The 13,579-nt window shown below is 56.1% G+C and overlaps 1 protein-coding gene across 1 annotated transcript in view; it reads right to left on the reverse strand.

Moving 5' to 3' along the window:
- ANO1 (anoctamin 1) overlaps positions 1 to 13,579 on the reverse strand; it is a 133,107-nt gene that overhangs the window by 49,344 nt on the left and 70,184 nt on the right. The window contains exons 4-9 of the mRNA XM_064492026.1: positions 9,509 to 9,607; positions 8,651 to 8,802; positions 6,470 to 6,524; positions 3,565 to 3,616; positions 1,130 to 1,195; positions 595 to 650 (exon numbers count right to left, since the gene is read on the reverse strand). Of these exons, the coding sequence (XP_064348096.1) occupies positions 595 to 650; positions 1,130 to 1,195; positions 3,565 to 3,616; positions 6,470 to 6,524; positions 8,651 to 8,802; positions 9,509 to 9,607 (480 nt within the window). The remainder of the gene's footprint in view (positions 1 to 594; positions 651 to 1,129; positions 1,196 to 3,564; positions 3,617 to 6,469; positions 6,525 to 8,650; positions 8,803 to 9,508; positions 9,608 to 13,579) is intronic.

A 13,579-nucleotide genomic window follows, 5' to 3' on the forward strand; every position in this document is an offset into this window, starting at 1 on the left:
AAGTTCCAGAGATCCTCCATCCGGGGTTCCCACACTGCTCAGGCCCCGTGGCCCATCCCCAGTGCCCTGCTGAACTCTCGTCCCTGTTTCCATAGAGACAAGAAGAGAATCCTCTCTCGCTCCATCCTGAGCCAAGACAACGCAGCCGTGGTCACAGGCTATATTTGTCAGGGGGATGCCAGTGGGATTTGGAGATTCAGCTCAGGAAGCTGGCCACTTGCTCTGCAGAAGCAGATGCACAGAGAGCGCTGGTCATTCCGCCAGAGCCCGAGCAGGACAGGGTGGGGGAGATGGAGCCAGGGGAAGCATCTTGTGGACCGGCTGGCTGTGAGGTCCAGATACGGATGGGGCAGAGTTTCTGCCACAGATGCCCCCGCCTTGGTGGAATGGCTCTGCGAGCAAAGACGGCTGTGTGTGTGACTCTGGTCCCCACCTGGGGAAAGCGGGAAGGGCTGTGCGTGGCTGACATTTACGGGAGAGCCAAAGCAGAAAGCCCAGACTGCAGGAGAAAGAGGGCTCCCTTGGGGACGAGGCCCTGGGGATTTGGGGAATCAAATGACGCAGAGATGATCCGTGCCTGTCAAGGTTACTTACATCGTGCAAGGGGTAGGCTGCCGAGTAAACGCCGTTGGCCAGCAGGCTCGTGATGCCTTGAAAATAAAGGTAGAGACAAGGGGTTACGGCCCAGGCATGCCTCCCACGGCTCAGGTTCGACCAGAGCGGCCCCAGGACCGTCTGGATCACCGAGAATTTGTTTTCAAAGCGAGCCACGCCTGGCTGCACAGAGCCCAGCCACCTTTCTGGGGTTTCCTCCCGGGGTTTGACTAGGCGATGGTGAAAACATGCTGTATGGGCAGAATTAGGAAGACACAGAGGAAACCCCAAGAGGAAATCACGTCTGGGAGGAAGAAGGCACCCCCAAACCTGCAATTCACCAGCGACCCCCGCCTGCGAGATCAGGAAGGTGGATTGTCAGTGGTTAGGAAAAGCTGAATCATGAGAAAAAAATATGGATGGGGAAATTGATGGTGTCAGAAACACATATACAATTTGGAATTAGATTTTAGGTTGATTGGAAAAGCCAAAGAGGAGGCCTGCGGGCCCTGCGTGGCAGGGCAGAGGCACTTACCGTATTTACCACATTTTCGCCTTTTGTTTAAAAGGGCAGAGTCCTTCTTTCTTCCCTCTCCTTGCCCTGTTTATACATCCAGCTATTAGTTACATGAAAAAGGGCCTGGAAGAATCAAAGCTGCATTTGGGGGGGAAACGCGCTCACTCACGCCGTCCTGGTGGGCTTCTGGTGGGCGCTGGAATGATGGCCTGGCCCTCGTTTGCCGCCCGAGGCCCCGCACTGGGAGCGTTAGAAAAATAACCATTTCTGCACGTCTTGAGAGTCCAGAGGTGCGGACTCGGGCGCCCAGCTCCAGGAGACAGTGCCGTGAGGGGGAAGGCGGAGCCCAGCCAAGCATGGGGCCGGGGGTTCCTGGAGATCTGATCTTGCCCTGCACACATCCATGGGGGCCCAGGAGTTTCCATGAACCCCTTTGCTGGTCACAGGACCCTCTGTCTGGCTGAACAAGCTTTCTAGGTGGTAAGCGGGTCACATTTTTCAGTGGCCTGGCCGCCACTCTTTACTACTCTGCTGTGACACAGGTGTGAAAGTCACTTCCTGAAATCCACTTAAAAATAAACCATTTCCTCAGCTACTGATCTGGGATGGTCAGGGCACCTGAGGGACGCTTAGAAATCCAAACTGAGCCAGAGCAAGGTGGGAGCATGTGGCCAAAGCCACATGAGTGAAAAGTTCAGCTGTGATTAAAAAAATGAATGAGGGGCCTGATTCAGGTTCCTTGGCTCCTCATTGTCCCCAGAACGCTCACAAGGCTGTGCTGTCACAGGGCCTTTGCACAAGCTGCACTCTCCGTCTGGAAGGCTCACCCTTCAAATGTCATCTCATCAGAAAGACCTCTGTTCACTGGTTCCAAATCCTCTTGTCACCCCCCATTCCCCCTCAACCGGCAAGATTACATTCTGGTTTACCTGGTTATCTATGATCTGTTTACCTCTTCCACGATATAAACTCCCTGAGGGTAGGGACCTACCTGGGACAGAGGCTGGTGGGTGATAGAACCCATCCACAAATTTGGAGGTCACGAGGGCTTTCAGACAAGGCGCCAATATGAAATGAGGTGCGGAGAGGGCCCTTCCATCTACCTGTCTGTCACCAGCCCTGGGAACCAGCCCTGCCAGGGAACGGGCCAGAGGACCCAGAGACACCCAATCCCAGGATAACCTGGAGTGGGGATCAGCACTAACTTTCACAGCCACCACACAAGCCTCCACCAGAAAGGACCCTACGGGGACCCTAAAGGACGACTGAGGTCTGAGATGAGCGCTGGGACTAGAACCAGCTTCTCCCACCTCTGGTGGCCTGAGTCACCCTAGAGGCTCTTGATTTCAGAGGCTGGGCTCTGGGGACAGTTTTCCTGGCCACCTCTTGACTCCTGAATGCTGCACCCCCTCACTGACTTAGGACACGGGCTCAGAGATTCCAGGCCCAGAAGGGTGTCCCTGCGACTGACCATTGGCCGCGCTGGGCCGGAAACGTGCAGGCCGCCTGACCCTGGACGGTCCATCCCCCCCCCCCCCCGCCCCCGCATCCCGGGCCTGCCCCAGGCTTCAGCTGCTAGCATCTTACTCCTCCTCCTGCTCTTTGCTCCCTTCCTGCAGCCTCTTCCCTCCACAGGAAGCCAGGAGGCAGGGAGCCTCTCCTGATGCAAAGACTCTGGCTCTTACCAGACCCTCCTTGGGCCCCTGGAACCACAGCCTCGAAACTTAAGATGCTTCTACAGCATGAAGGACTGTTGCTGGCTCTCAGCAGAGCCAAAAACAGCTCAGGAAGAGGCGGGCAAAGGCTGAGGACAGGCATTCCTTTGCTCTGAAATGCTCTGCTTTAGCAAACTCAGCCTGTGACTGTGGGCAAGGGACCAGTGTTGGTGGTGGGGGGTTTCTGTTCCTGATTTAATTGGGAAGGTTTTGCACTTGTGGTTGAGGTGTTCTGTAAACCGGTACCTAAGGAGCCCAGTGGGGATGGTTTTGCGGCAGGTTCTGGATCAGGGCAAGTGTCATCGGGTATGTGTCAAAGGGCACACACGGTGGGGTGCCCCTTTCAGCCAGACTGCAGCCCGAGCAGGGCGCCTTCTAGGCTGCTTGCAAGTCTGGCTGGCGAGTCTGGTTGCTGCGTCAGGCCTTCGCCCCTGGCTGGAATCCTAACTTCCTCCCCTGGACTATGAGGGTCAAGAGAGACTGAAGACATCTCGGTCTCCCCTCTAGTTTCCAGCAGCCAGAATTTACTGCCTCTGCTGTGAGAGGCTCCTCAGGCCATCAAAGATGCCTCGAGCCAGAGAGGAGGATGCTCTGGTGCTTAAAAGTGCCATAAAACAGCCCCACGGTCCTGGAACGGCTCTCCTGCCTGAAACTGTTACACAGGCTTAAATCAAAACCCTCTAAAAAAAAAAACCCAGCCTGGCTGCCCACCTCCCACGGAGATGACGCGTGCCTTACCCATGCTGTACTTGGCTTTGGTACATGTTGTCCTCTTCAGGATTTCATAGACCTGTTGTGGAGACATGAGGGGCGGCCGTCACTCCAGGCAGCTGGTGGGCTGGCCAACATGGACACGGGTCACCGGGAAGGGAGGTGGTGGCGGCCAACAGTGCCAGCCTCCCACCAGCTCCCGAAGACAGAGTTGGGCAAGGAGGTCGCCCCAAGGGCCCATTTTTACTTCCCTCCATGAAGCATCCCCCACACTGTGCAGATGCTCAGGGGACGGGTGTCCCGGGCACCCCAGTGGAAGGTTGTCATCCCTTTGGGCTGAGATGTGAGTTGGAATTCGAAGGTATGAGGACCCAGCCAATAGGGCCAATCCCAGGTGTGGTTCTGAATGTTCCAGAAACCTGTGCCCACTTTACTAACAAAATATTTCACTTTGTTCCCTTGGAGCCCTGCCTTGGGGGTCTGCCTGCCTGAGTCTCATTCCTTGTAGCTGTGTTGTCTTGAAACTACCTTGCCACCCCTGCCTCAGTTTCCCCACCTGCAAAATGGGATGAAAAGAATTGGCATGCGGGTTGGAGAGCTCCAGTCACCCCCCGACCCCGGAAGGTTCCAAGTTCCCACCCTGCGGTGCCCCATCCAACCTTCTCCCTTCATCTCCGCCTGCCCAGCCCTGCCCCAGCCACCCGGCCTCCAGACTGCCCCTCTCACTCAGCGACCCTCTCCTGAGGCCACAGGGCCTTTGCCCCGGCTGTTCCTTCTGCCCAAAGTGCTTATCTCTCTAGAGCTAAATGGCTGCGGGGCCCCTTTAACAAACCGTCACCGAGCAGCCACTGCCCCCGTCACTCTGCCCTCTGATTCTGCTCTCCCGTCCCGGGTGCCCTCCACACCTGCCACAGTATAGAAGTGCCTGTTGCCTTTCCCCTCCCGCCAGTCCTGGGCATACACCAGGAGCTCGGTTACTGACCGATGATGAATGAATGAATCACCCAGTCAGTTGGGTCCTGCCCCAGCATCCCCTGAATCTAATCGGTGGCCCTGTCCTGACCTTGATGCTTCTCCCATAACCACCTCCTCCCTGCTACCTGTGGCCACAGCCCTCATTTACAGCCACCACTATGACCACATCCACCCAGCACGTGCCCTCTCACAGCCAGCCACTGGCAGTGATTTTTCTAGGACCTTGCCCTGCAACCATCTATGGCTCCCTAGTGCATACAGGCTGATGGGCTAGTCCTATGATCAGCACCTTAGGCCCTTTTCTGTTGTTTCCTGCTGATCCTGGCTCTTATCTGCTTGCACACTAGGCCGCCCCGATGCCAGGAGCCCAGGGAAGAGGTAGGAGGGGCTATCGTCATCTCTTTGTCCAGAACAGCGCTGGGTCCCCAAGACTAACCAAGGACAAAGTTTCGAGTCACCAAAGAGTTTCTCTGGAGCATTGGTGGTTTACAAACTGACCTTCAAGTCCCTAGGAGAGACTGCTCCCCCACCCCAGAGGTAAATGGAGTCATGCACTGTTTAGCTGACACTTCACTGGTCCTGCAGAATCGCTTTCTGTGACTTGGGGATCACGGACTAAGCTCAATTATAAAGCGGAGCCCAGAGCCTCCGTCCGCATCTGCCGCCCCGACCTCGGGCCACCTCCCTGACAGCAATAGGGCGTTTATGACTTTGCACCCTGCCCTGTGCTTCAGAGAGAGCCTTGGAGGTCCCAGAGAGCGTAAAACTGGGGCACACTTACTCACTGAAACAAGGCACGTGCCTCAGTTTCCTCAGCCGGCCATGCTGATTGTCTCCCATCCCAAAATGACACAGAAAAGGTAAGACTACTCAGGTTAAACTGCGTCTGGCTCTCCCAAGCAGCTGGTGTCCACGAGGGAGAAGCTCCCTCCTCTGCACACGTGCCAGCCCTGAGCTTCACTGGCCACTGATGTTTTCTGCATACACGAGTTTCTTACTGTTTATGATAATGAGATTTAACTGCTAATTGAATTGGCAACACGGTCAATAATTAAAAACCACAGCAGCGACTGTGCTCCTGGCACTGCGTCCGGGTTACCCTCGGGGGGGTGGTGCACGGCTTCCCTTTGAGCAGGAAGCCACCTCGTCCCATTTGGGAGTCACTAGGCTGGGAGGGGTCAGGACCTGGATCTACCACCTGTCCTGGCAAAGGCCTGAGCCCCCCACACCAATTGGCCGGCACCACTGTCCCCTGCCTGGCCGCCTGCCCGTCTTGAGACATGGCCGCGAGGGGCAGTTATCTGCTCAAGGTCAAGGGGCCGCCTCCTCCCCGTCTGGACCCTCTCCTCGCCAGGCTGGGCTTTCTGGGGGAGAGAGGAGCAGCCACTTGGCTTCGAGGTTAATTCTTGTTTAAACAGACGTTGGGTCCTGAGCTATGCACGGCCCAGCTTTTTGGCTGGCGGACAAGTTGGCAGCTGATGGATAAACATTAAACCAACACCAGGAGAGGGCAGGGTGGCCTGGTCAGATTTCAAACCTCGGTTTGCTCATCTGGCAAAGCCCCAGAAATCTACCCCAACCCTCATGCATTTGCCTCCACTGCTCCTCGCTCCTGCCAGGCCTGCCTGCTTGGAAACCTCCAGACAGATAGGAACGGACAAATTTCACTGAGGGCCAGCAGCAAGGAGGCTGGACAGATGTGCTGGGAACTTCAAAGATGTCAGAACGCGTGGAAATAACCTGACGGGTCTGGAATCCCTCTGCCTCATCCCTGCTCCACCCGGGCTGTCCCCAGGGCTCTCACAGCCTGCTGGTGTTATTATTCTAATTATTTCGGTCACAGACAATTAGAGCCCCTTTCACCCAGAGGAGTTTGGCTGAAATGAAATTATCATCCGTTTCCCCGGGGCCACATTTGCTGCTGAGCAATCGATTCCCACGAGCGAGCAATACTTACGATTGTGCTCCGGGTTTTGCTGTCGAAAAAGGAATCCTTGTCAGACAGGTCAAATCTGTTGAAATATTGGGAAGAAAAAAAAAGACACAGCTCACCGGAGTCTGCTCTCCCTGTTTCCAAGGCCCTGGGAAACCGCACCTCACGCACCAGCAGTGACTGCGAAACTGGCAAAGCCCGGTCCGCACCCCAAGTGTGACCTGACTCTGGCAGCATGTGGAACAGTCTTTTTCGTCCCCCTCACCACTTGGGGTGGCTAGGAGACCCACACTGGTGGGCAGTGACCCCAGCAGCAAGTGTGGTCAGACCTCCCTCCCCAAGGATCCCGTTCCTTCTGATGACACCCCTAGCTGGCAGATTTTAGTCTCTGCTTTAGCACCGCCAGGGAGACTCTACCATCAGACGCTTCCAATATTTAAGACAGTCTCCTTATAATTTCCAAATGGTTTCCATCCTGACGTCTTGGGTGACACAGAGATTTCCTAAGGCTTCCTGGGGGCAGAGGGATGTCTCTGGAATACATTACCCACTCCCCAAGACCATCAGGGTAGAGCTGGGGAGGGCGACAAGGGGTGGGGGTGGCCCAGAGCCTGGAGGTGAGCCAGGCCAAGACAGGGTTCTTGGGGATGCTGAGGGAGTCAGCCAAGGCAGAGCCAAGGGAGGCCAGAGCTCTGGGGGTGGGGGAAGGGGGGCACTGCCCTCCAATGCCGGAGGAGCCCCTGTCCTGGAGCTGGTGGGAGGGGCTGGGCTGGGGCCACTTCCTCCTCTCTTATTTCGTATCCCAGTCGGATCAGGAAACACAGCTAGTAAAGAAAGTGGCCCCTGCCCTGTGACTAACACACTGGCCAGGGCAGAAGCCCCAGTCTGAGCCGAGGCACAGTTTTTCATGTCCCATGAGATCGAGGGTGTCCAGGAGCCCTCCCACCCCTCAGAGCTCGTCATCCAAGTCCCACAGGGCTCCCAGAGCCCAAGCTTTCTTTTTCCACCCAGCCCCATAAAAAGACCAGCAGGACCCCCAGGCAGGGCCACTACTCTCCTACCAGCACCATCCAGTTCCCTGGCCCAGAAGCTCTATCTCACTTTTTGCCTCTGAAATGGCTTACTTACCCCTAAAATTCTATTGGTTCCCTGAGCTCACTCCTGATTGGTTATTTCCTTCACTCCTGATTGGTTCATTACCCTAATTTCTGATTGGTCCATTTGTAGTACTTTATTTGCATGGAGCTCACTCCTGATTGGTTATCTCTCTCCCTTCTGATTGGTCCAGTTCTACAAAGCTTGTTCCTAATTAGTCAACTTTCATTATACCTCATTTGCATACGATTTTGCAAAGTGTAAACTGGCAGCCTATAAAAGACTGTGTAAACCTATAGACAGGGTGTGGAACTTGGGAGTGTTGATTCTTCTGGGCCCACTGGTGTAATAAACCTGAGTTCTCCAACTCGGAGTGCTGCTTGGTCTCTATCCCAGATCCAGGTTGCTGTCACAACTGAGCGGTGACACCGAGCTGTAACACTGAGCTACAACACTTAGGTGTAACACGTTTTTTCTGCAACACTGGTGCTCCAGCTCTGCCCAGTGAGGCTCCACAGAGGCCTTGTGGCCGCCGCTGACCCAGGTGGCTATGCCCCGCTACCCCGCGGGATCAGGGGAGGAGGGAAGGTTCCAGAACAGGTGCAGCAGTGCCAGGCAACCCCGTTGGCTGTGAGTCCCCGGGGCCTCAGGACTCCAGCTGGGGCTGCTTTTTGGTTCTCGGCTCCCAGAACTGGCAGCCTTCAGGAGGTGCAGTTAACTAGATCCTCTGCCTGGAACGCATCATGAGAGGGACAGGGCTGGGCCGGGGGAGGATGCCCAGACCACCGGTTTGGGGCTTTAATCCAAGGCCCATACTAGGTTCCCTGTGTCACTCAGCAGAAGGACAAGACTCTTTGTCCCCTTAATTCCTGAGTTGATAGTGACCTTGGAAATTATTTCCAGGACTTCTGTGCCAACGAATCACAAGCTCTCATGTGAATTTGCTCCAGGGGCTGAAATCCCCACTTCTGCGGGGGATGGAGAACTCCCTTTGGCTTCAGAAGACTCCATCCCACACCTGCATTCCTCCAGTCATGGACAACTAGGGGGTGGAATGACCACAGAGAGGGCCCCCTGGGAAGGGGCAGGCAGCTGAGGGCCCACACTTACAGGTGCTGCTTCTCCCGGGAGAAGGGGTAGGAGAGCCTCTTGGTGGTCTGGGGTCTGTGCTCTGCTACCCTGGGCTGGATGGGGTCCGTGATCTTCTGGAGCACAGAGTTGATCTTTTTCAGGAGGCCACGCGTCTCGTTGATGTGATACAGCTGCAGACAAGACGGGGCCGGGGGATGCACGTCATCGGCTGAGCCGCAGCCCTGGGGATCTCCTCTGACACGGTCAGAGAACCAGCCCACCCCATGGACACGGCACGTCCTGGGAGCGGCCACAACGCCCCCTCCGTGCCTGGGTTTCCAGAAAGCTCAGAGTTTCAGGAGATCCCAGCCAGAAAGGCAACTATTGTACAGTCCAGAGAACTTCCCCAAACTTTACTTCTGTTTAAAAAGAGGTAATGCCTAGGGTTGGGGTGGGTCTGAGCAGCCGGGAGCTGACTCCCTGCCCAGAACAGCCTCACCCCTCCGGCTCTCCTCTCCGCGTGGTAAAGGAGACCCCAACGTCTCGCTAAGCTCAGGCAGAAACACTGTCAGACCGCTTCTCAGCCTGAAGTTTTCAGAGATTAAGAAGCAGCAGCCCAGCAAGCTAGGAAGCGTAATTAAAATGGGTCTGATGAATGCACGGAAATACTGAGTATGAAAAGCCAGAGCAGGAAGCTTCACCGTGTCTGTGTTTAGGAGATGGTCCTGGGCCCCTCTGTTTGGGCCCCTCTGTGGGGCCGGGTAACACTCTCTGCCCTCCTGGGGTGGGGGCCGGGGATCAGACTTTCATAACAATTCAGACCCTCCTGACGTTTTCCCGCTGGGTGTCTGCAAAACCCAGACCCAGGGACCATCTGGGGTAGACACCAGCACCAACCTTCTTTGTCGGCATCTTCAGTTTCAAAAACTCAGCCTCCCTGCACAGCACATTCCAAGGCGCGTGGATCTTTACAAATCCAACCCCATGAATTTTCGTCTGGAAAGAGGAGAGAAGTCCTTTGTCAGCGAGCAGGTGCGTGGGGCTGAAAACCACTCTCACCTTTGGGGACAGCAGCCGGCCATCACCTCCTGGCTCCTCTGATGTGCTGAGGCACCACTGGGATCCCCTCCTTCCGGACGGCACGGGGAAGCTCGGAGGTGAGTGGGCTCCCCCAGTCTTGTAGGACTGATGCAGAGCCAGGGAGGGGCGGGCCTGGAGGGAGGCCCAGACTCCACAAGGCCTGGGAAGTTCTCAAGGGGGTTAGTCGAGGGTCCCTAAAGCAGCCTGGGCCACAAAAGCCCTTTCATGATAGAGAGCCCAGGCAGGCCCTTCAGCCGAGTGGGTGTACTCGGGACCCGTCAGGCAGGGGTGAGGAGGTGATGGTAAAGATGGTCCCCTCTGGGCGTCTCCGTGGGGTCAGGACACACCTCTGCCTGCACGCAGCCCATCCCCTGGGTTCCCTGCTCTGCACTGCCTTCTCCTAATGTGAGCCGGCTCGACGGCAGGCCCATGTTCAGGTCCAGCTCCCCCGCTGAACTGCCATGACATTGGACGAGTCACTTCTCTCTGGTCCGGCATGTCTGATTGACAGGATTGAGCAGCTGAGGGTCACTGAGTGCTGCCCACCCAGGGGCAGCACAAGCCAAGAGCTTCGAGGGAATGGACTCCAGTTAGCTTGAGGGAAAGGCAGGACCACTGGCCCCTTCACGGATGGGAACAGTGAGGCTCGGCGAGATGAAGTCACTGCCTGGGTTCCTCAGAAAATTAAAACTAGAGCTACCATATATGATCCAGCCATCCCATGTCTGGGTATTTAGCCAAAGGAAATGAAATCAGGATCTTGGAGAGATGTCTGCTCCCCCAGGTTTACTGCAATGTTATTCACAATAGCCAAGATACAGACACAGCCTAACGGTCCCTCGACAGACGACCAGATCAAGACTGTGGTAGATATGCACAGTGGAATATTACTCAGCCACAAAAAGGAGGGAATCCTGCCACTTGTGACAACATGGATGAACCTGGAGGACGTTATGCTAAATGAAACGAGTCAAACAGAGAGGGGCAAGTATCGTATGGTATCACATATATAGAACAACAACTGAAAAAGCTGATTTCATAGAAACAGAGAGGGGGAGGGTATAGCTCAGTGGCAGAGCGTGCACTTAGCATGCACAAGGTCCTGGGTTCAGTCCCCTGTACCCCCGTTACAAAATAAATCAATAAAAAAACTTAATTATGTCCCCCACCAAAGCAAACACACAAACATAGAAACAGAGTAGAATGGTGGTTGCTAGGGGCTGGGGGCTGGGAGTGGGGAGACATCGGTCAGAGGTACCAACTTTCAGTTGAAGGATTTAGTTTTGAGGATGTGACGAACAGCATGTGACTGCAGTTAATGATACGACATTGTATACTCGGAAGGTGGTGAGCGATCTTAAGCGTTCTCGACACACACACACACAGTTAACTGTGTGTGGTGATGGATGTGTTAATTATCTTGATCTGGGTAATTATTCCACGATGCCTATGTTTACCGAGTCATCACAGTGCAGACTTTAAACATACACAATTATATGTGTCAATTACTCCTCGTTGAAGCTGGGGTGGAAAGTCAGGGCCCGGCAGGCAGCGTGCAGCCGGCAGGTGTGGGAGCCGGTGTTCACACGCAGGCTGTGCCGCCCTGAGTCCACACTGCTAATCGTGGGTGAGATCCGACAAGACCCAACAACTCTACTTTTCTATTTCTTTGTCTCCCCTGCAGTTCAAGTTTCAGAGACCCCCTTCATCTATGAATGGCATTAAGGCGCCAATAGCACGTTCCCCCACTGAAGGCATGTGTAACCCCAGCAGCCTCCCCCATCACCCCGAGATAACTGGGGTGTCCCGTCGTAACAAAAAGCAAAGAAACATGATGTTCTCCGAGACAGAGGGGCTCCAAGGCAGTGGGGTCTGTGGTCCACCAGGCTTCTCGAGGGCACCCAGGGGCTTGGAGCCCACGCTGGGCCCCCAGGTGGAGGCCCCACCTCACTTTTCCACAACTCTGGGGGTCCTGGCAGAAGGGAACCAGGCCAAGGAAGGGAGGTGTGGCTGACACCCGTTTCAGCTCCTGGGGACCCCAGGTGTCCCGGGTTTGTGGCCACACCACCCCAACCTCTGCCTCCATCTGCACACGCCTACTCCCCTGTGTGGCTCTGGGTTTCCAGTCTCCCCCTCCCTTCTCTTCTAAGGACACCTGTCATTGGATTTTAGGGTCCACATTAATCCAGGATGATCTCATCCAGAGATCAGTACCTTACATCTGCAAAGACCTTCTTCTGAATAAGGTCACGCGCAGGTTCCAGGAGCCGCACGATGCTCATCATGAAATGGCACGTGAGAGCACCGCGGGGCTTGGTGCAGGGGGCTTATTTAAGCGGTTGGAGGCGTCAAAAAAGCAGGGGTCCAAGAGAGGCTGCTTCAAGGAGACAGCCAGGACCAGGGCGCTCAGGCACAGGGACCGGATGGGCAAGACTCAGAGGTGTGCTGGTGTAGGGCACACCTCTGGGGAACCTGGAGCCTGACTTGACGGTCCAGGGTTGGGGGACGCAGTGCATGGGCTTGGGATCGGGTGCATCTCAGCGTGGACTAGAGCGGGCAGCCCTGGGGGCTTGGGCAAGGGGAGTCCAGATCCTCCCACTGCCCCCAAGGGGCAGGTAGGGTGGCCACCGGGGGAAGCCATGAATTGGGTGGCCTGGGTTGGAGTCCTGGCCCGCACCTTTGTTATCTCTGGCAAGTGACTCCACCTCTCTGAGCCTCCCTCTTCCTCATCTGCAGATCTTTGCAATACAAAGTCACAGTTGGGGGAATCCCTGGTGCTGCTAGCGTCCCTGCCGGGCCCCCTGGCTGGCGGGAGATTCCAGTGCAGGAGAGGCTACCCCGCCTCTCCCCGCCCCAGGCAGCGGAGATCACATCTGCGCGGACTCCTTTGGCCAAGAAGCTTAAAGCCCTCTGCAGCCCCAGGAAGCCCTTGGGGCACTGAGATCAAACAGAAGTCAGTGCTGCCTCCAGTCCTGGTGACTTGCGGGCATGGGGCCAGCCTGTGGGGACCCCTGAGCAGGAAGAAAGGACCATGGGCAGCCCTGTGCAGCCGAACTCATCTTTCCTGTTACAGTTTAGGTTTATTCTGGTGCACAGGGCTCACCCACACGCAAAGACCCAAAATACATTCTTCTGAGTCAATGGAGATTCTCCCGACGGTGGTCAGGGACCAGGGCTGAGCCGGCCTCCCTGGGAAAACACATTCCGCTGTTGACGTGAGCAGCGGGGTCCCTCCCAGGAAAACATCTGGCAGCACTGGAGGAAGGGGTCGTGGGACCGGTTTGACAAGGACACATTTGTGATGTTTTAAACCTTGGTGCCTGGCCTGGCGGCAGTCGGAAGAAACCAGGAGATGCCGGGTCCCCTCCCCCAGCCGATGCCCCGGAGCAGTGGGTTGCCTCCGACTCTGGTCCCTTGTGTGGGAAATCTGGAGGCCACAGAACTGTCGGGGCTGCGAGCCACAGCGTGGGCGTAGGGAGGGCCAGGCCAAGGGCTCTGGGAGGGGCAGGATCGGGGCCCCCAGAATGCTGGCCACCAGGGGAGCAGGGTCGGGCCAAGGTTGCTCCCTCAGCATGAACTAAATGGGGTTAAACCTCCACTCCCAGCCCCACTCGCAAAAATGGAGCCCTCACCACAGCTGCTCTTGGCATTTTCCTTTTCTGAGGAAGAAAATCACAAACAAAACAAGCACCGACATCCCCACGGGGCACTCGCGGCACGCGAGGATGCTGGGAACCCCTCCCCGCCACGGCCACCTGAGCCTGCTCGCGCTAAGTCACAGGTGGACCGTGGCTTCCAGTGCGCGCTCACGGCCACCCACCCTGTCTGAAGCGTGGGCTCGGAGATTGCTGGAAGGCTGGCATCAGCAAGGCCGAGCATGGGCTCTCC

Source organism: Camelus dromedarius, chromosome 12 (genome assembly GCF_036321535.1).
Source record: "Camelus dromedarius isolate mCamDro1 chromosome 12, mCamDro1.pat, whole genome shotgun sequence".
Classification (NCBI taxonomy): Eukaryota; Metazoa; Chordata; class Mammalia; order Artiodactyla; family Camelidae; genus Camelus; species Camelus dromedarius.